General features: G+C 46.4%; 5 protein-coding genes across 5 annotated transcripts; 4 read left to right on the plus strand and 1 right to left on the minus strand.

The window, feature by feature from the left end:
• Positions 1-365: 365 nt before the first annotated feature.
• Positions 366-4,884, plus strand: PEX2_076130 (Copper amine oxidase, N2-terminal; the record flags this gene model as incomplete). The annotated part of the gene is made up of 8 exons (XM_016744883.1): positions 366-751; positions 828-2,254; positions 2,305-2,454; positions 3,212-3,505; positions 3,577-3,884; positions 4,049-4,089; positions 4,141-4,777; positions 4,837-4,884. The coding sequence occupies 8 exons, from the start codon at positions 366-368 to the stop codon at positions 4,882-4,884; spliced, it is 3,291 nt and encodes a 1,096-aa protein (XP_016598366.1).
• A 2,104-nt stretch (positions 4,885-6,988) lies between these two features.
• Positions 6,989-8,434, plus strand: PEX2_076140 (serine hydrolase domain-containing protein; the record flags this gene model as incomplete). The annotated part of the gene is made up of 5 exons (XM_016744884.1): positions 6,989-7,370; positions 7,425-7,853; positions 7,912-7,989; positions 8,046-8,321; positions 8,376-8,434. 5 exons carry the CDS (start codon positions 6,989-6,991, stop codon positions 8,432-8,434), a joined length of 1,224 nt encoding a protein of 407 aa, XP_016598367.1.
• Positions 8,435-9,365: 931 nt separating this feature from the next.
• Positions 9,366-10,949, plus strand: PEX2_076150 (flavin monoamine oxidase family protein; the record flags this gene model as incomplete). Its single annotated transcript, XM_016744885.1, has 2 exons — positions 9,366-9,567; positions 9,622-10,949. 2 exons carry the CDS (start codon positions 9,366-9,368, stop codon positions 10,947-10,949), a joined length of 1,530 nt encoding a protein of 509 aa, XP_016598368.1.
• Positions 10,950-11,604: 655 nt separating this feature from the next.
• PEX2_076160 (uncharacterized protein) lies at positions 11,605-12,510 on the plus strand (the record flags this gene model as incomplete). The annotated part of the gene is made up of 1 exon (XM_016744886.1): positions 11,605-12,510. One exon carries the CDS (start codon positions 11,605-11,607, stop codon positions 12,508-12,510), a length of 906 nt encoding a protein of 301 aa, XP_016598369.1.
• Positions 12,511-12,834: 324 nt separating this feature from the next.
• On the minus strand, positions 12,835-19,597 carry atmA (DNA-binding protein kinase TEL1; the record flags this gene model as incomplete). Its single annotated transcript, XM_016744887.1, has 5 exons — positions 12,835-12,854; positions 12,909-13,884; positions 13,952-15,013; positions 15,094-15,493; positions 15,537-19,597. The coding sequence occupies 5 exons, from the start codon at positions 19,595-19,597 to the stop codon at positions 12,835-12,837; spliced, it is 6,519 nt and encodes a 2,172-aa protein (XP_016598370.1).
• Positions 19,598-19,987: the final 390 nt, after the last annotated feature.

Genomic DNA, 19,987 nt, shown 5'->3' on the forward strand with positions numbered 1-19,987 from the left:
TTTGAAGTGGAGGTATTGCCGAGATGACCCAAATCTGCATAGTGTGCTACCGAACCGTCTAAACCTTACGGAATTGGGCGATTTGCCTATTGGGGCATACTCTTTGTCACACAATCACGATAATCGAATCGAATCGCATTACGGCCTTTAGATAGGTAACTATTTTATTTGCAGCCGCGCAAGTTCTTCCTAGTTGGGCAATAATTGCAACCAGCAACATGTTTCTATGCGACCGAACGGAATGAGACTTAGGTATAAGTACATAAAGTAAAGCCATGCCAGTTCTCTAAAGTTCTATCACCAGATCAGAGAATATACAATCTGAATCCGTTCTTTACACTTTTTGAGACGCTTCTTTTGTGACTATGTTTCACCCACTCGACCCTTTATCTCCAACGGAGCACAGCAAGGCTAGCCAGCTGCTGAAGGATTACCATGTCGCCGTTCCAATCCGATTCAAGGTCATCGATCTTTTGGAGGCACCAAAAGCGTCCCTGCTGGCTTATCTTCATGATAAAACAGCGACGGTGAAGCCCCCATCTCGCAAGGTCTATGCATACTATGTCAAGACTGGCAATAGTACCATGCGTAAAGCTAAGATCGACATTACCAATGGAAAAGTTGAGTCGGACATTGAGTGTCCCGAAATCCAAGGCCCTGCAGACATCGACGAAATCGACCGTGTCTACCGGATGTGCAATGAACATCCGGCAGTTCAGGCGGAAATCAAAAAGCTCAAGCTCCCAAAAGGGTAAGTGTCTTATTTATAACTCCAAGGGCCGAAAAAAAAAGAATCCATATATCTAATTCGTTTTGGAATAAAACAGTGCATTTGTCACCAATGATCCATGGACCTTCGGCACCGACAACGCAAATGAGCGAAGAAGATTGTACCAATGCTACATGTACATTGTTCTCAACGACGATCCTGAGGCTAATCATTATTCTCTGCCTGCCCCTTTCGCGCCGATCTTCGATGTGGATACATGGGAGCTGTTGGAAATCCAAAAGCTGCCATTGGGGGTTGGCCCCGAGCTTGAAGTTGACACTCAGCCGTGGAATCCCGTCAAGGCGGTGGAATACAGCAAGACACTCTTGGGAAATGAATATTTCCGAAAAGATCTCAAGCCTCTTCATGTTGTGCAGCCTTCTGGTCCGTCCTTCAACATCGACGGCCGTAAAATTACTTGGCAGAAATGGTCATTCCACCTGGGCTGGACGGTTCGCGAAGGACCTGTTTTGAACAATGTACACTATGATGGTCGTTCCTTGTTTCATCGTGTTTCAATGAGTGAAATGACTGTTCCATACGGCGACCCACGGTCGCCTTACCACCGCAAACAAGCCTTCGATCTCGGCGACTCTGGCTTTGGCATTACCTCAAACACATTGACGCTGGGATGCGACTGCTTGGGCCACATTGCATACTTTGATGGTGTCAGGACCTCTGGAAATGGGGAGCCAGTCGTCATGAAGAATGTTATCTGCATGCATGAAGTAGATAATGGCATCGGTTGGAAGCACACCAATTTCCGTAATAACCAGGCATCCATGGTTCGGAATCGCCAGCTGGTCATTCAATGCACTGCAACTGTCATGAACTATGAATATATTCTGGCCTTTGTGTTGGACCAAGCGGCAAATCTCCACGTGGAAGTCAAGGCCACGGGAATTGTCTCCACGATGCCTATCCGCGAGGGCATACACTCTCCATGGGGAACTGTGGTTGCACCAGGCGTGCTTGCGGTAAACCACCAACATCTGTTCTGTCTTCGAATTCATCCGGCTTTGGATGGAAATAAAAACACAGTCGCCTATGATGATATGCTGCCTGTTCGTGATGAGCCGGAGCTGGATCCATTTGGGTGTGCTTTCCGAGTACAGACTACCCCAGTCACCAAATCTGGAGCATATGATCTGGACCTCACCAAGTCACGGACCTATCGAATTTTCAACACCCAGCACATCAATGCTGTCTCTGGCAAGCCCGTTCGATACAAATTACACGCATCACCTAGCCAAATGCTCATGGTGGGGTCGCACACCTTCAACTATAAGCGCGGCCACTTTTCAACCAAGCCAATATGGGTCACGAAGTATCGAGAAGAGGAGCTATGGGCAGCTGGAGAGTTCACTAACCAAAGCCGACAAGATAGCGGTCTGGCAGTTTGGGCGAACCGCAAAGATTCTGTGGATAACGAAGACATTGTTCTCTGGCACTCATTTGGTGTCACCCATGTAACTCGACCGGAAGGTAAGGCATCCGAGATCTGTATAATTTGAAGCTCTACTGACAAAAAAAAGATTTCCCTGTGATGCCAGTTGAGACAATGAATGTCTCTTTGAAGCCCACTAGCTTTTTTGAGCTCAACCCATCTAATGATGTCCCCAGATCCGACCAAACCCAGAATCGTTCCTCTTTGGTTGAGCACCAGTCGGTCGCCCCGGAAGAATGTGGGATGTGCAATTTGTAAATAACGTAAATAGCTGTCTGTTCTGAATTTTCTTTCTTTCTTTGTTTGGAGTGATTCAGGGTTGCCCCAAAAACATCATAGAAGATACTATTTTCTTTCCTCAATTTGCAAACCCTCAATAAATAAAAGTATTGTATTCAATGGGCAAAGCAAGTTGAGGACGGAGAGATCAAGAAGACTACTTGAAAGGAGGCTCTGGAAAATCTCTGTAGATGTGTAGAGAAACAATCTATCAACAGGAGGGACTAAAGTCTAGGAGCAGCAGTGGCAAAATATTACTGTTCCTGTGGGATTTCCTACGTGTTATCTTTCCCAACAAAAACAATGGAGTCTACTTATGGCTTAGAGGAGGCTATATCGGTTCAGTTTCCTATCTGATAGTTTCAACAGTTCCCTTGACCAAAATTGAAAATTAGCCTTTCTCCACGCGATAGGCAACCCTTTCTATCCCTTACCCCGCAGCAATTCCTTCTTTTCGACTTCAAATCTCCAGAGGGTTGATATAACCCCTATATTTGTAATCAGAAAGAGAATCGAACCATGTCTAACCGAGGTTTGTGGAAACTTGTTCTGTGCAAAGGCCCCCTCTAATATCAATCCATTTGCAGGCCCAGCTTGTGCGACTTGTCGAGAAAAGTGCCGCAAGTGCGACCGTACTAGGCCTGTCTGTAAAAGATGTGCTTCAAAGGGCCTTGAATGCAAAGGATACCCTGATAAGTTCCGCTTTTGTGGTCTAGCTGCCAGAGGAAAATGGAAAAATCAAACAGCTCCGACATCGACGATTTCCTCTACGCCACAGCATCAAGTGCAGGAGGTGACAGAGACTATGGAGAGATCTAAGCATTTTCCACCAAATGAAAATACCTTAGTGGATAACCAGGAGCCTCCATTCGGTATTGGTTTGTCGGATCCTGCAATGAGCCAGGCTTCATCACCGGATATTTCTGAGGCCTGGCCCCCACTGGATCATAGAGCCGTAGAGCTTGATGATACATTGATGCTCGATCGAACAGAGATGCTTCTCATACACTGTATGTTTTGAAACATGAGAATTCGCGCTCATCCGTCGTGGGACAAGAACACTAAAACGTTGAATGCATAGACGATCGCGAGATATGCCCTCATCAAATTGCGCTGACAGTAAATGATGCAAATAATCCATATCGGAAGTTTATTCTGCCATTAGCGTACGAGCAGGTTGGATTATTGTATGCTCTGTTGGGCATCACGGCATTTCATCTGGGAACGGCGAAAGAAGATAGTTATCTGCGGGATACCCTAGCAGTTGTATACCGATTGAGGGCTATTCGGTCCCTGGCTGACACCATTGAAGCTGGCATTTCAGGGACTATTCACGAAAATGAGCGAGACGCACTGTTTGCAACTATTCAAATCCTTCTCCTTCAGGACGTGAGTGCATGGTTGATGTTCTTGGGCTCACTGGCCTGAAACGTATAACGATGGGCTAAAATCTAAACCAGATTCATGAATCGGGAATATCAAGCCATGGTGTGCATATTACCGGAGCAGTGTCAATTTGCAATCAACTGCGGTTGTATGACACATTGACGCAGAATGAAAAACGCGCAGTGTTCTTTTTAGGCAATCTGGCATGGTATGTAGAGAGTGTGAGTTGACAAGCCGAAATACTAATGTATTCTCCCAGGCTGGATATCGTTAGATCATTTGCAAACCCGAGTCGTCTTTCATTTTCTAAAGAGCTGCGCGAAACTATATCCTCTTTGAGTGATATCAAATTTGAGCAGGTCAATGGATGCCCACGCAAATTGTTTTTGCTTATGGGAGATATTTTGGAACACGCAAAATCACATTCCTTGGGAGAGCTCGTTGACTCTGAATATAAGCAGCTGCTAGAGGATGCTCGATTTAAGCTTCACTCATGGGATGTAAATGATGGAAAATACCCAAATGACGACCAGCGATGGATGGCAGTTGCCGAAGCTTTTCGACACGCATGCATACTATATACATCCCGATTGATAGACATGTACCAACCGGCAGAAGCAGCCATAATCCAGAGCTCGGTTACGGCGATATTAGATTCTGTGGCTGAGATTCCTGCCGACTGCTACCTGATTGAATTGCTAGTCATGCCACTTTTCATGGCTGGAACCGACGCACTATCCCGACATGCACGCCACTACGTTTTGCTGCGATTAGACCATATCAAGTCGATGGCCGGAGTTGGTAATGACTTGACAAGAGCTCTACTCAAATCTGTCTGGGATGCTCGAGAAGATCAAGAAAAGTATGATAGCCGCAATATTCCTTGGGTGTGGTTTGTACGTTTTTTTTTTTTTTTCAAATCCTTTTGTATAATTATCGTGGCTAACGCATCTAGGCGCGTAATACTACGTCAAATCAAGAGAACGACTATCTTATCATATGATTAGGACCTAGTTTCGTCAAATTCATTCTAGACCAAGTACTTTTGATGCACCGATGTTGCTTACATCCTATCCTCTCTCTTTTCCCGTTCGAGATTCTTTCTGGCTTTCGGGCCTTTGTCCCTTTGTCCCCAGGAAGCTATTTAGAGAGCTTCATGGGAGTAGTGACATCATTATCAGCAATATAATTAGTGCTGTTGAGGACTTTCTTGCTTTAAACACGGCACGTGGATGAACTTGAGAAATAGGGAGTAAAGGGCATCAAAGGTGCAGAGCCCAATCATCCAGCTCCTTAGCCCCTTAGAGAGATTTAATTTCCGTGATCTAATTTAAAAAACATGCATCCCCAAACACCGAAATGATCATGAAAACCACCCACCTAAGGCAAAGTGTGACAAACCTCAACCAACCGGCTACCTCAATTCTAGGCCATGCGATAAGAAATACCCGTTTAGGAAGGTGAGCCAGCAAGTGAAGTGACCTGCTCCTTTCTTCTGTTAATCAAGTGGAATAGGTGGCTCGTTGTTTTTTTAAAAAAATTCTTTTACCTCGTTGGTCGGCTTATATACGAACTGGTGCGTTTAATTGGAAAGATCACTGGTCTTTCTTGCTGAGGTCCCCCGCTGAAACTGTTCTCATCCAAAGTTTTGTTCTTCGTTTGCTTCTACCATTCTTTTGACGCCAAATCAATTGCCAAATTTGCAAAAATTCCAATACAGCTGCCCGACATGCGTTCAATCACCTATCAAAACCTGCCAGGCCCTGTGGGTGACTGCTTGAAGCCCTTCTCACTGGCGACCACTGCTACAGTCCCAGTGTCACCGACGACCTCACTTGTCTATACCACTAGTCACATCGGCTTAGACTTAAAGACCGGTGAATTGGTGAACAGTTCGGTTCGGGCAGAATTTGAGGCCATATTCGATTGTCTAGATGCAGCCTTGAAAAACGCAGGTGTCTCGCGTGGACTTGCAGAAGCATTTAGGCTGGTGAGCTATCTAGTGAATCCAGAGCATGAATCATTCATGCAGGAAATCTTCAAGTTACGGTTCCCCGGCCACACTCCGACTTGGGTATTGGTAATTGTGAAGGAGATAAATGTGGCGGGTATGAGGGCTGAATTGACAGCCGAAGCGGCGCTGTTTCATGCCTGATCGATGTGAAGCCTTATCTTTATTTCCAGACCATTTCTACCCTGGGGTTGAGAGTGACATATTATGAAGAGTTCAATTAGCAATTATTTCAATGCTTTGAAGACATGATGCTTTGAAGACATGACGTTTTAGCATTACCCTATTTTTCCAAAGAGTATCTCACCCTGGGAAGCCCCAATTCATTTCCCTGGGCCCATTCAGCACATGGTTGCAACTAGGTCAGGCTACGATTTGAAATTTAATTTCTTCGGATCTCCCCTATAGAAAGACAACTTCATAACAACTCCTAATTTTGGGGGACCTTTGCAAAAAGGCCTTCAAGTATAGACCTTACTAACTCATATCATTTGGCCTCATAGGAGTGCTAATAAATAGGAGTAAGGTACTAGTCCGCTCCTGTAGGACTAAATGTACTATACATATATAGAAATACCCTATATTATTACCACGGAGAAAGTTTGATTGTCCGAGCTTTATAATCTGCCATGTAATATTTATTTACGGCAAGCGGACGTAGTCCATAAACATGGCTTATCATTCGTTTCTGCTCGAACCGCTAAAGTTGACCAGCACTATTTTAAGACTACGGAGTTGAATTAAGATATTGCTTATCTAAATCTTAGAAGAAATCCTTATAGTATCGGACCAATCATATGCCAGGAATGCTGGTTGGGCTGTTTTCCCAATCTGGAAGATTAGCGTTCTGATTAGAGTTCTTGGAGATGCTCCACCACGGGCCACCATCAGAATATGAGTTTCGGCAATCAACCTGAAGCACTTAACCGGCGAAGTTTCAATATCCTGGTTGGCTTACACAGGGAAATGAGTGAATCGATCGTTACAATAAGATAATCAGAGACCTCATGTGTGTAATTATTTTGTCTTTGATAAAGATTCTCTTTAAGTTAGTGGATTTCACAACCCAACAACAGAAGATATTACCCTGGCCAAAATGCTTGAAAAAATCAAAGCACATATCGACGATCTCACTAGCGGACCGACCCCCAAGATTCCTGGCGTAGTCTGCATTGCAGTTAACCGCAAGGGAGATCAGATATTCAGTCATGCATCTGGACCTACGAAACTTAATGGTTCAGAGCCAATGACTCTCGACACAGTTTTTTGGTTGGCTTCATGCACGAAGTTGCTTACCGGAATTGCGTGTATGCAGCTCGTGGAGCAAGGGAGGCTTTCTCTAGACGACCCTGACCAGCTGGACACTATTGTACCGGAGCTGAAAGACCTGAAGGTCCTGTCAAAAGATGAATCAGGCAATTTCAAACTAGTCGCGCAGAAAAATCGCATTACTCTTAGAATGCTGTTAACCCATACATGTGAGTTAGAGCCGTCTCAACCCGGGTCCGAATTCACGCTGAAATGACTCAAAGCTGGATTTGGATATGCATTTGATAACGATGAACTTTGCACATGGGCAAGACCAGTTGGGCTGGACGATTTTTCAGGGCGACGAGAGGATGTGTTGTACCGTCCATTAACCCAGCAACCCGGCAGCGGCTTCACGTATGGAGTGGGAATTGACTGGGTTGGGGAAGTCGTTGAGAGAGTCACAAATGCCTCCCTCGAAGATTACTTTAATCGGAACATCCTCACTCCAATAGGCGCCGATGAAATTAGATTTTTCCCAGGCTTGAAAATGAAGGATCGACTGGCATACATGCATTTTCGCGATGCGAATGGTGCACTCAGTGTTCAGGACCATATATGCCGCAACAGCCTACAATCGAACCCAAATATATCTGGCCACAGATTTTGTATGGGAGGCTGTGGTGCTTTTGGAACTCCATTGCATTATACAAGTGGGTGTTTCTCTTCGGGATGTACTCGCCATTGAGATACCGCTAACATTCAACACAGAGGTCCTTGCAACTATTCTGAATGATGGTACATGTCCGAAAACGAATTATCAACTTTTAAAACCAGAAACAATTCAGGGTTTGTTATTCTGTATTATTTTGGCGGGTAGAAGCTAAGTCAAAGGGTTTCATTAGATATGTTCACGGATCATATCCCCAAGTTTCCCATACACCGAAATGAGTTGAGTCATGCAGCCAAAGCAAATCTTGCAAATAGCTGTCCAATTATTCCCGAGCCGGGGGACCCGACTGATGGCTGGGGACTCACATTTGCATTAAGCCACGAGGAGAGTCCTACTGGGAGATCCAAGGGAACGGCATCATGGGAGGGAATAGCAAACTTGTATTGGTTTGCCGACAGAGAAAAAGGCATTGCAATGATTATCGCGACGCAGATTCTACCATACGGAGGTAAGTCAAGTTGCAAACTTCAATGCCGATTGAGCTGATTTATTTTCCAATTAGATTTTGAAGTGGTCAGGTTGTACCGCAAGATTGAGGAGAATATCTATGCGAGTTGCTAGGGAAGATCACCTTATATTGTGGAACTGAGGGAGATTGATTGCAAAGGGGATAAATCCTACTATTGTTGTGCGATTCAGTCTTTAACTGCGTATCCCTAGGGTGTTTGGAAATCAAGATAGGAGAGGAATGGAAGTGAAAGAAGATGCAAGCGGAAATAAAAGGAACTGAGGTAGACCAACATTTGGAAAATAGCACGTACATGAATTCTGAATATTCCACATTCAAGATACAGACCAGTACTTTTTTTGTGGTGCTGTAATACTGTAATACAAGAGATTTGGAGTGACGAAAAAACGAGGCCTTCAAATTTATGCCGACCGATGAAGAAACGATGACAAAATATCAATTTAACGAGTCTATATCATTCACGGATGTCTGTTCGCTCATTTTGTAGAGTATAAGACAATGTATGCGATAGAGATATTCCCACCACATTCGACAGAATGGCGAAGCTGCTATCAAAGTACCTTGCCTGGATGCCTATCAGGAGACTAATTCTGGGCTCGAGGTCTCCAACACTAAAAACAGGACAACGTTTAGCACAATGTCTGTTTCACGAAAGAAGGAAATAAGCCGCTGCGATTATTGCCTACAATGGAAATAGACCCAACAAGTCCAAACAGACCAAGGTAAATTCGAACAGAACTTATCACATATACCTGAATTAGCAAGTGCTAGCTCTATATTCGCGGGTGCGATGGGCCGATTCGTATGGTTATTCCCATTGGGGTAATTCAGCCAACTTTCGCAATCTGGGGTATCCGCTATCCGCCATAGCTTCTAGCATGTAATTTGCTTTCTAACTTCTCCGCTACTGATACCCTAGACTTTCCAATACTTAGAATCAGTAGTCGTGCTATATTTTCATGCTCCCAGCTGTGCATTCTTCCGCGTCTTCTCCCATTCATCACCTCCCGTCCCAACACCACTATGACCGCCTATCAAGCCAAACTCTCAAGCGAGGGCCACACCTACACCAAAAGTGATGGACTGGTCGGAGGACTGCACACCTACGGTGTCATTCAGCCTGAGAGTAAGGTCCACCAAGCGGATGACGGGCATGTCTGGGAGACTATCATTATCGGTGCCGGTTACGCTGGTTTGATTGCGGCCCGCGACCTTGTCAAGGCTGGTGAGTGGAAGGAATTACAGGATCAAAAGTAAATCCCCTGCTAATAATGTGTAGGCAAGAAGACTCTGCTTCTCGAGGCTCGCGACCGTATTGGTGGCCGAACATGGAGTGCTGAAGTTGACGGGACTACATACGAAATGGGTGGTACCTGGGTGTCGCATGTTCACGGCCGTCTCTTTGCCGAGATGCAGCGATATGGTCTTCAAGACGAAGTTACTATGACGCGTACCGAAAATGGTGGTTGCTCTTACTTCACCCTTGATACCGGGTCGGGATCGCGAACCTTCACCCTCCAGGAGGCCGGTGAAATGACTGCCAGGGCTTGGAGAATTTTTATCAACATTGACGGCAATAATTGTCGTGATATATGTCCCCTTCCTCATTCATCGCTTGGCAACTTCCGCGTCTCCTTCGAGCAGATCCAAGCTGTGGACCAGCTCTCATGCCGTGACCGCATTGAACAAATCAAGCATCTCCTAACCGCTGACGAGCTCGCCCTTATCGAGTCCCTCGTTCCACACTGTGGTGGTGGATCTGTTGAGGATATGGGTTTTCTGGAGATGGTCCGCGCCCAGGCCCTCCAGGGGTATAGTCCTGAAACCTTTGAGGAGATATGGACTCTCTACAAGATTCGTGGAGGCCAGTCCACACTTGCTCGTCGTATTTTCGATGATTCAGTCCGCCTTGGGCTTCAATATGAGTTCAAAACTCCCATTAAGTCTATAATGGAGAGAAGGGGCATTGTTTCTATCACTGCCACCACTAGCAGCACCCATACCAAAGTCTATCGTGCGAGGCGCGTCATCAACACAATTCCTGTCGCAGTTCTCCCTACTATCGAATTTGATCCTCCTCTCACTGCTCTCCGCCAGGAAGCCCTCGAGATCAATCAGCTTGATTACCTAACCAAAATTCATGCCGAGGTTGAGGGTGACCTCCGCGGGCTCAGAGGCTGTACATGGCCTGGCGAATTACTTTACGTCTATGGAGACGGCTTCTGTGCTGGCGGCAAGTCGACCCGTATCACCTCATTCGCTGGTGACAACCGAGGCATCCTTAACCCACTTGAAGAACCAGAGAGACTTGAGGTTGCTCTGCAGCGGTTTCATCCTATGAACATCAAGAAGCTGGTCTTCCACGATTGGGTTGCAGACCCTTACGCAAAGGCCGGCGCCGCCTGGTATCCCGCCGGTTTCCTCACCAAGTATCTTGCCGAGCTTCAGAAGCGCCATGGAAATGTCCTCATGGCAAACTCCGATTGGGCCTCCGGGTGGAGGGGATTTATCGAGGGTGCCCTTGAGCAAGGTGCTCTTGCCGCTGGAACTGTCCTAGACGAGATTGATGTTTCCAGTGCGAACGCTGTCCCTTGCTCTAAGATTTAAGCCAGGTAATCGGAAATGCGAGAGCCATATATTTGATTCAGTGGTGGTTATACGTCGAGTATCTGAACTATATATCTCCTCAGCTAGCTTTAATTCTTCTAGTTCATTTACTTTTTCTCACTAATTCACCCATTCATTCAGCATTTCTCAGTGCTGTAGGACAGTAGGAGTGCCTGTTTACAACTTAGGTAAGCATATATCCGCTCTTGGCATTTCTTGGCATTTCGGAGTCCGCGGACCCCATGGTATGACCAACCTTCCTGAAAATTGGCACTTTGCTTCATAATACTGGCGTGGAAGGATTGATAATTGTATATGCAGCTTGCTAATCAGCTCTGAGAGTAGATTCCATGAAGTTGAGAATATGGCCATCCAAGCACAGTTTCCACGCTATATTGCCTATTTTAGCCAACGCTGACCACGTTTCTATTTTACTATAAAAACCACTGAACCCTCTTCCAATTCCATGCTTTTTGTTTTCTACAAGCACATCCTTTTCTATCACCCTGCTTAGAATCACTCATACTTCCATCTGTACTCTTTGCTCATCTTCGCCCTTTCTTTTCTTTCCCCAAGTATTCGGTCTGTGAGTACTGGTCTTGTCTGCATACGGTGAAATCATACTAATTGTACTACCTGACGCCAGTTTGTCAACATGCGCTTAGCAATTGCAGGATCGGGCGACTTGGCCTCTTATCTCGTCGAGGAGTTCACCGCAAAGGGCCATGATGTGGTGGTGTTATCCCGCAGCCTGAAACCTCGATTCGAAGGTCTTCCGAAGGTGACCCAAGCGGTAGTTGACTACTCCGTGGAGTCAATTCTCAATGCAATTTCGGACTGCGAAGCCATAATCTCCACCATTCTCGATTATTCAGAGGGGTTCGTGGATGTACACCTTGCCCTGATGGAGGCGTGCAAACAGAGCCGCGTCTGCAAGCGCTTCATTCCCTCTGAGTTTGGTGGCAACATTGAAACGCACCCCCATCAGCCCGAGTTCTACTTCCATACACGCGAGCCTGTGCGGAAAATGCTTCGTGAGCAATCTGAGTTGGAGTGGACATTGGTTTCTGTGGGCTGGTTGATTGACTACGTCGTCCCAAGCAAGAATCGATATCTCAAGGATATCGGGCCTGCGTTTCCAATTGACGTCGCCAATCAAACAATGGTCATTCCAGGTACTGGACGCGAGCCGTTCAATGTCACATGTGCCCGGGATGTAGCGAAGAGTCTTGTCGCTTTGTTGGAAAGTGCCAAGTGGGACAAATACACCTACATCACCGGGGAAAAGACATGCTGGGCAGATATTAGCCGCGCCTTTGCCGAGAAGTATCCTGCACTTTCCGTGTCGCATAAAGCTGTGGCGGAGATAGAGCAGGAGGCGATGAGTGGAGGCGATGACGCTATTTTCGCTGAGTATCAACTTTACTCTGTCACGGGGGCGGCTTGCTTCGATGATGCCACGGTCCAGGATCAGAGGGAGAGATATTTCAAAGGAATCTTCTTTAGAAAAGTCCAGGATCTCCTTGAAGCCGTCGATAAGGACGATCAGATCATAGTCTGATTGCGAGAAACTTTCGTAGTTACGATGCAACACACAGCTTTCGAACTAAGCTCGTTTTGATTAGTCTGGATCTTAATTCACATCTTAGATAGGTTGACCTCCAAAGAATTGAACGTTGGTATCGCTACACACATTGGCATCCGTGGAACCGTAGTGACGTGTCTGTTTAGGTGTCTGTTTATCCAATGAGATGCGCTTGGATATGTCCATTTTAAAGTCGGAGTAACTATGTTGCTAAATCTGATCCCCTTATATACATATAAAAACAAAAACCGGAAGATATCAACAGTATCGTAGCAAAACTCACGCAAGATGCCACAAAGCTCACGCATAAGACGCCCAGCCTAGTTGAAAGTTAGTAAAACAGCCGATGATCAAATAAGGAAAAAGAAACATACCACAGTACAACATGGCAAGATTCCTTTCATCACACGCCTGCTGCACCAATTCATTGACAGTAGCAGTGACACTGAGCGTTTTGCTCAGTTTTTTCGCCACCACTGTCAACGCACGATCAGCTTCACTAGGCTCATTCTCGTTCTCGCTCTTCGAGACGAGAGCGTCAGCCGCACCAGGCAGAGCTGGAGGTCCATCACTGGCTTGATTGTCCTGCATCTGCATTTTCTTAACCCGAAGCGGGGAGACAGTCCAGCTATACAATGGGTCATAACGTAAAACATCAAGGATCGTCATTATGCTGTACGATTCTTGACGCAGTGCTTCCAGGGTAAATTCGCAACAGCGCCGGAAAACGCCTTCGGTTTTAGTGATGCCAAATCCATCAACCAAATCGCGCGTCAAACGGAACGGAACTACCTCAGGAACAGGTAGTACACGGCCTTGTTCAAAGGCTACACCGAGATCAATGTGCACCACCTCTCCGGTCTTCTCATCTAGGAGAATATTATGTCCATGTCGATCGCCGAGGCCGAGGACATGACCAAGGATAGATATCGCAGCGGTACTTCGTGTGTAGGCTAGCCGCTTGCTAAACCAGTCGTCGGGGTTGTTAAACTTCTCCATAAAGAAATACTTCATTACTGGGTGGAAGTGCTCAGTCACCTGTCGGTAGGTTCTGACGCGTTGCTCAAAGGATTTGGTCTGCACATCGGCGATGTGTTTCCGGCAAGAGTTGGGTTTCATGTCCTTTGGGAAGTATCTTTGATGTGCGGGCATTAGGTAGTCGTGAAGAGGAATTGTGTTCGGAACGAACTCAATAATTCCTGCACTTGGTGTCAATGGGAGGACCTTGTATGTTCGGATGCCTAGGTTTCGCTGGCGTGTGGGTTGGTGGTCTCTCAGAAGACTGCTGACTTGCTCAAACACTTGCTCCATGATAGCATCTTGTCTCAGGTCGTCATTTCCTCCCTTATACTGTTGTTTTGTTAGTTTTAAGTTAATAACGTTGACGGGAATTCGAATAAAAAAAATTCAAGCTTACCAATTGCTTGTAGCGCTCGCCGTTGGATGCAACGGCGGTCACAATTTTCGGGGCACTAACGCCGGAAGCAATCGTGAATTCAGGGTGGAACTTCGTGACTGTAGGAACGTGACTGTAGTCGCAATCTGCACGGAGGTCGATCTTCATTGTCGGTGGTGGTAGTTTGTAGGTGATGGCATCTTGTCCAAGACGCTGGCCAGTAGTCAAGTTCTTCAGCGGAACTTTAGCACCACTTTTGTATTTGCTGTCTGGTTTGTCGACTGCAAATCGCACATAGCTGATGTTCACATTGTGCACAGCAATCCAAGTCTGACCGATGTGACTATCGTTCTTTAGACGATCCACAAGCTGATTTGCAGCACGGAAACGCGAATGAGAAGACTGATCCTTCCCTCCCTTGGACTTGCTGCTAGCGAAAATTTGGTACATGCCATGGAAAGGATGCTCAACACATATTCTGAACACCAATTGAGTGAGTATTTTCTGAAATTCATCGGAAACATCAAGTAGGCGAGATGATAGCTGGTTCATTAATGGCGCAAACTTCCGGCTGGGTACCTCGTTGAGATACCGAGAAACAGCTGAATTTGCAGTCTCACTGTCTGATTTGTCAAGCCAGAGTGCGCAGAAACGTAGAGCATCATTGTTGTAAGTATCGCTTTCCCTCAAACTGAGAAGGTAATTTTCGAGGCACTGCTGGAGGAAAGCCTCCCGACTTCGCAGCAAACGTTGATATTCGCGGTCGTCAAGGTCAAACCATTGCTTTGCTTTGGCCCGATAGTTCTTCAAGTATTCTCTCTCCTTGCCTGTGGCATTCTTCATCATCTCCTCCAGACCGAGAACTTCTTTCTCCTTGCGATCACGCAGTTGTTCTACTCGCTTGAAATCTTCAAGTCCATCAGGGTTCAGTAGCTGCTGATCACAAAAGGTTGCAAACCCGTGATAGACCCGTCCAGCCTCTTCTCCATCGGAGTTTCCTTTCAATTCCTTGACTGCAGGATATAGGTACTCTTGAAGAATCGAGTCGGGCTTTTCTAAGCGTGCTTCAGCGACGTAGTGACCCTAAAATGGTTTTAGAGTCAGCCAGAAAAGCCTTTTTGGGAGGATTTCCTTCAGGTGTCTTTCAAAAAGATCCAACTTACCAAAGTGACGAGAAGTTCAGCCCGACTGAGGGGGATTGCCTGCTTATGAAGGTCATTCTGGCCCTTCAGTTGCTGGAGCATGCGAATGGACGCGGTCATCTCTCCTTGATCCCACAAAACATTGGCAAGGTCGAATTTTGAAGCGCCGTCAATGTTCATTCCCAACGCTGCGCACGGTTCGGCAAGCTTTGAAAGGCTCATTGCAGATTTGAGTGATGCCTGGGAGATACCGTGAGTTCTTGTGATTTCCAGGGATCGTCGAATGACTTTCGCTTCCAGAAGTCGTGAATCCCCGAGACTCAGTTTTGCCCGTGACTTGAGGATGTCATTCTTCCTGACTGATGAAAACAACGCCTCATGCCATGATAGAATTTCTCCAACTTCGTGATAGCTGCTCTCTCTAATTAGTATCTGTAGACAGTTTTAGAAATGGAAACACGTACCTCTCGGTTTTCAACCAGCTACTTCTAGCCATAATATTTTGCCACCCTTCCTCCATATCTTCAGAACTCGCGGATTGCAAAGTGTCGCTGATTTCAGTCATAATTCCCAATGCGCGCATTGAGCTTCGCAACTGAATAGCGGATCTGCTGGTTTTGAGAAGAGAACCCAGTGTTGTCAACAGACCGTTTTCAATTGAGCCAGCGACCTCGAGCAGAGAGCCTGAGGTATTGAGACTTTGGAATGTACGGAATACAGTGGCAGACGGGGATGAATCCAAAGGTGATACTGGAATATCCCATTTTTGAAGACTAGTTGCAGCCTGCAACATGCTGTCAAAGGCGACAGGCGCATCGTTTGCACTACTGGAGGCAGAGAGCATCGTATTGGCAATGCCCTGGAGGTTTGTAGCATTCAAAGCCTTCAAGACTCCGTATGATTCTCCATTGTCAGACATCTGGATTTCACTGTCGTATTTTGCACTCTGGAACAGGAGATTTTTGAATCCAGAGCTTTCGTACTCTAGCCGTTCCATAACGCTGCTCAAAGATGAGCTCTGCTGAATGCCATAGAACAAGTCCGGGTCATCAATGTTTTTGAAAACATCATGCAGCAAAGCAGGCGGTGGCTCGTATTTAACGACAGATGACCGACGAGATGTTGCAGCCACTCGGGATGTTTGTATTTCCAGGAAGAGCAGCGAGGTTTTATGCAAACCGCAGCGATGTGCAGCCAAAGAAGCCTCACCAAAGTCAATATCAAGCCATTTATCGCGCTGGACTATAGTTGACTCATCTGGCACAGGTTGATCACGAAGGTAGAGAATGCAGTTGATCACAAGCTGAGCGTGGGGTAATGTTTCCTCGCCAGCCTCAGATAACACCTGTCGGAAAGCAGCTGAGATATCTTCTCGGACCCCTACCCTTTCGCCTTTATCATCTTTTTCTGACAGCAGAACATCATGAACCACGTATGGCAACAGCTGCACTGCTAAGCCAGGGGTCACGTTGAGAACTTTGCGAAGAGACCCAATGACTGGGTCTTCTAAAGAAGCATTCGATAAGAACAGGGAAACGCTGCGAGCCCAATCAGCAACCGACAGCCCGGATGCGCTGGTTGTTGCATTTTCGCATCTCTCCTGCTCCGAATTCGAAAGTACAACGGCGGGACATATGTATGGGTTCCAGATGAGGGCTTTCATCAGAGATTCTGGAATCATCTCGCTGCAACCTTGGAAATCCGGATAACGTGTGATATTGCCGACGATCATCTGCAAAGTACGCTCAAACAGGCCAGCTTCAAAATGCTTTTGCACGTGTAGCATATCGCAAAGCACCCGAAGAATTCTGGCCTTGGAATGGCAGAAAATATCAGACGACAAAGAGGTTTCAGGAGATTGAAACAGTGAGAGATCCTGTTCTCGCAGGAGCAATTGATCAATCTTCCCAGTGGCAGCGAAGGATCTTCCAATGACCCGAGCTGCCCAAAGTCGATACTGAGGTCCTCCATTGGAGTTTTGAAGTGTGTGCCATAGAGATACAACATGGGAAGTGGGATCCACATCTTCATTCGAGACCCAATTCCCATTGTCTGATGTCTGCTCGAATTCGGGACATAAGAGCGACAGAACAAGATCAGCTACAGGCTTACTCAACAGCGAAGTCACAGAATCCCGGTCTTTGAGAATTTCAAAGACCAGATCTTTCCCAACCTGTCCACCCGAGGAGTCCTGAGATGTTGAGAATTTCTCAGCTAGTGAAACAAGCCGATCAAATGATACATTCGTTTCTGCATCCCAATCAGAGAGACGGAGCTCTCTGAAGAGCTCGACCAGCCATTGATAGAATTCTTTTGCATTTGACTGCACTTTTCTCAACTGACTTTCCTGAGTCGTGTTCTCAGGTAACGACGAAAATATTCTGCGGAGTGTGACCAGTGTCGAGACAGCAATACCTGCAGTGAATCCTGGTGTCACCTGGAGATATGGTTTCCCTGCCTCGAGTAGATACCAGAAAATTCCCAGAGCATCCTCAGAACAATGAATGTCGCCAAGGAAAGGTCGCAAAGAGCTTAGTGTCATCTCTAGAGGATAGTCTTGAAGTATGATGGGGCCAGCCACACAGGTTAGGATTCTTATTTTGCGGATGACAGAACAAGCATGAAGCGAACCAAGGGCGGGATGTATTGATTCAAGCAGCGAACGGCAAACAAAAGACACCAGCGATGGTGTCCATATTAATTCAAATTCAAACCCAATGCGTCTGCAAAGAAACTCAATCTCATCCAGGAGATATCGTGCTCGAAAGGAGGGCTGTTGATTTGCTGGCAATGAATTTTGAGAGGTGCTTTTGTTGATTATCTGCGTCTGAATGTCGAGCGCATAACCGAAGTTTTCACGCTTTGAGAATGCTCGGTCGATCTGGTCGTAGTAGTCGAGGGATTTGAAAAACGTAGCAATAATTAGGGGGAACTGGCTCTCTATTTGTGTCATGAATTGGTCTGCCCCGAGAAGTTTCCGCAGACGGATCTCAACACCCTTGGGCTGACTACCTTGTCCTGGAGGAGTACTGATGTCTCGTGCGATGCTATATGCCTCGGCCTTGTGAAAGGAGGTCTCCAAGAGCACGAGATGTGGAATCTGGAGGTGTTTCGCAAGCTCAATTGTCTCTTGTTCCTTGGCACGCATCATCATTTGCCCAACGATTTCATCTTTGACATCTACTAGCATCTTTTGAAGGCTGTCATACCCAAATATACTATATGGCATAGACATGATACTCTGTGTCTCGGTCCATGTATAGAGTATTTGGGACGAGAAAAGCCGAAAGAGTTCTTTGGCGTCTTGCATACCAAGGGTCTGAGAAACAGAGACCATACATCTCTCGGCGTACCACAGTGATAATGGCACTTGAGCTGGGGTTTCAAATAGATGGTAGATGCTTCTTCGCAGCAGAGTGTGCCACCTAGAAGCCAACTGCGAAAGCACAAAAAGGCGGACTGCAATTCCCTCGATCCATTCCGGGTCTCGCGGCAAGCTTTCCAATACATCATCGAAGATGGCATCGTGGTCTTTGAGAATAAACCGCTCAAATAATGCAGGTATGAATTTCGCAACATTGAATTTCACCGGAACATCACCTTCTCGAAGGATTGTGAACAAACTTGTTCGTGGTGACGGAAGAGACTGCTCATTGCCGTATGAGGGGCATGTGCTAATCACCCCCTGGATGAGCTCGGCTAAGGCAATGTAGACTTTCGGGGCAGCTCTCTTCCGAGCCAGCAGCGCTTCCATGAACCAAGTATACAAGTCCATAGCCGACTCTTTCAAGGTATCGTCAGGCCCCTTTGTCCAGGAATCGACAAAGCTGGTCATCATGCGGATGCAAACGCAATGTGAAGCCTCACACCGCTCCATTTCATAAGACTGTAGACACTTTTCACCCAAATCTTCTAGGATGGAGAGCAGTTCTGAGGGCTCCGATTTCGAGCAGAGCTGGAAAATTTCAGGTAAAATAGCTTGGGCTGCCAGGATATCGGCTTCATCCAAGCCTGTCAGGTATTCGACGACAGATGATGAGCCGGAATCTGCTTGGGTTCTGAGAATTATCGACAGTTGGATGGTGACACAGCGTTGATATGTGATAGGGTCAAGGACGATAGGCAGAGAATTCCGATTCAAGATAAGAATAGTTTCATCCGTGGCTAGTGGGGTCTCGGCCATGAATCGGTCATCCAGATCCATGGGATCTTCAGCTGTAGCTGGACTCTTTGAGCTCTGGCGCAAATGCTCGAGCGTTTTAGAAAGTGGACCAACAAGCTCTTTAAGACTGGTCTTAATGGCAGGAGGAGTGTTAGAACTTGTTAGAGGACCGAGGAGAGGCGACAGCAATTCCAAGCAAGACTGCACGAAAACAGATTCATGAGTATGAGCTGCCAGAAAATCGCATATAGCGTTCCACAGACGTTGATAGTTCTGATGCAAGTCTTGTGATCGAGGTTGAGATTGCAATGATCGAGGGAGACATGCCACGAAGAGGCAGACCACAACACAAAAGGATGCCATAATCTGTAAGTTATCCGGAGTGATATGTGATCTTTCTTCATTCATAGCGTGCCATGCGTGTAAAAATGACTCAGATCTCACTCGAAGCAGATCTAAGATCACTATATCATCAGGGTCTTGCCTAGAGAATTGCTCCAAGGACCATGTTTCCTGCAGACCCCAGGGGTTGACCGGGGCAGAATTCGTATAAAAGCAATAATCCAACAATGCACGGTTCTCATGTAGAAAGAACCAAGTACGGGCTATGAGCCCCGTTGGTCCTGTGACCTGATAACGAGGAATGGCGAACGATCGATTAGTGCATGACAAAAAAAGGTCTAGTAAGTCCAACGGACGGGCATAAGCAGCTACTCGAGCTGTCTGGATTCGATCGGTCACCGAGCCTGCAAA

This window comes from Penicillium expansum (genome assembly GCF_000769745.1).
Source record: "Penicillium expansum strain MD-8 chromosome Unknown contig261, whole genome shotgun sequence".
Lineage (NCBI taxonomy): Eukaryota > Fungi > Ascomycota > Eurotiomycetes > Eurotiales > Aspergillaceae > Penicillium > Penicillium expansum.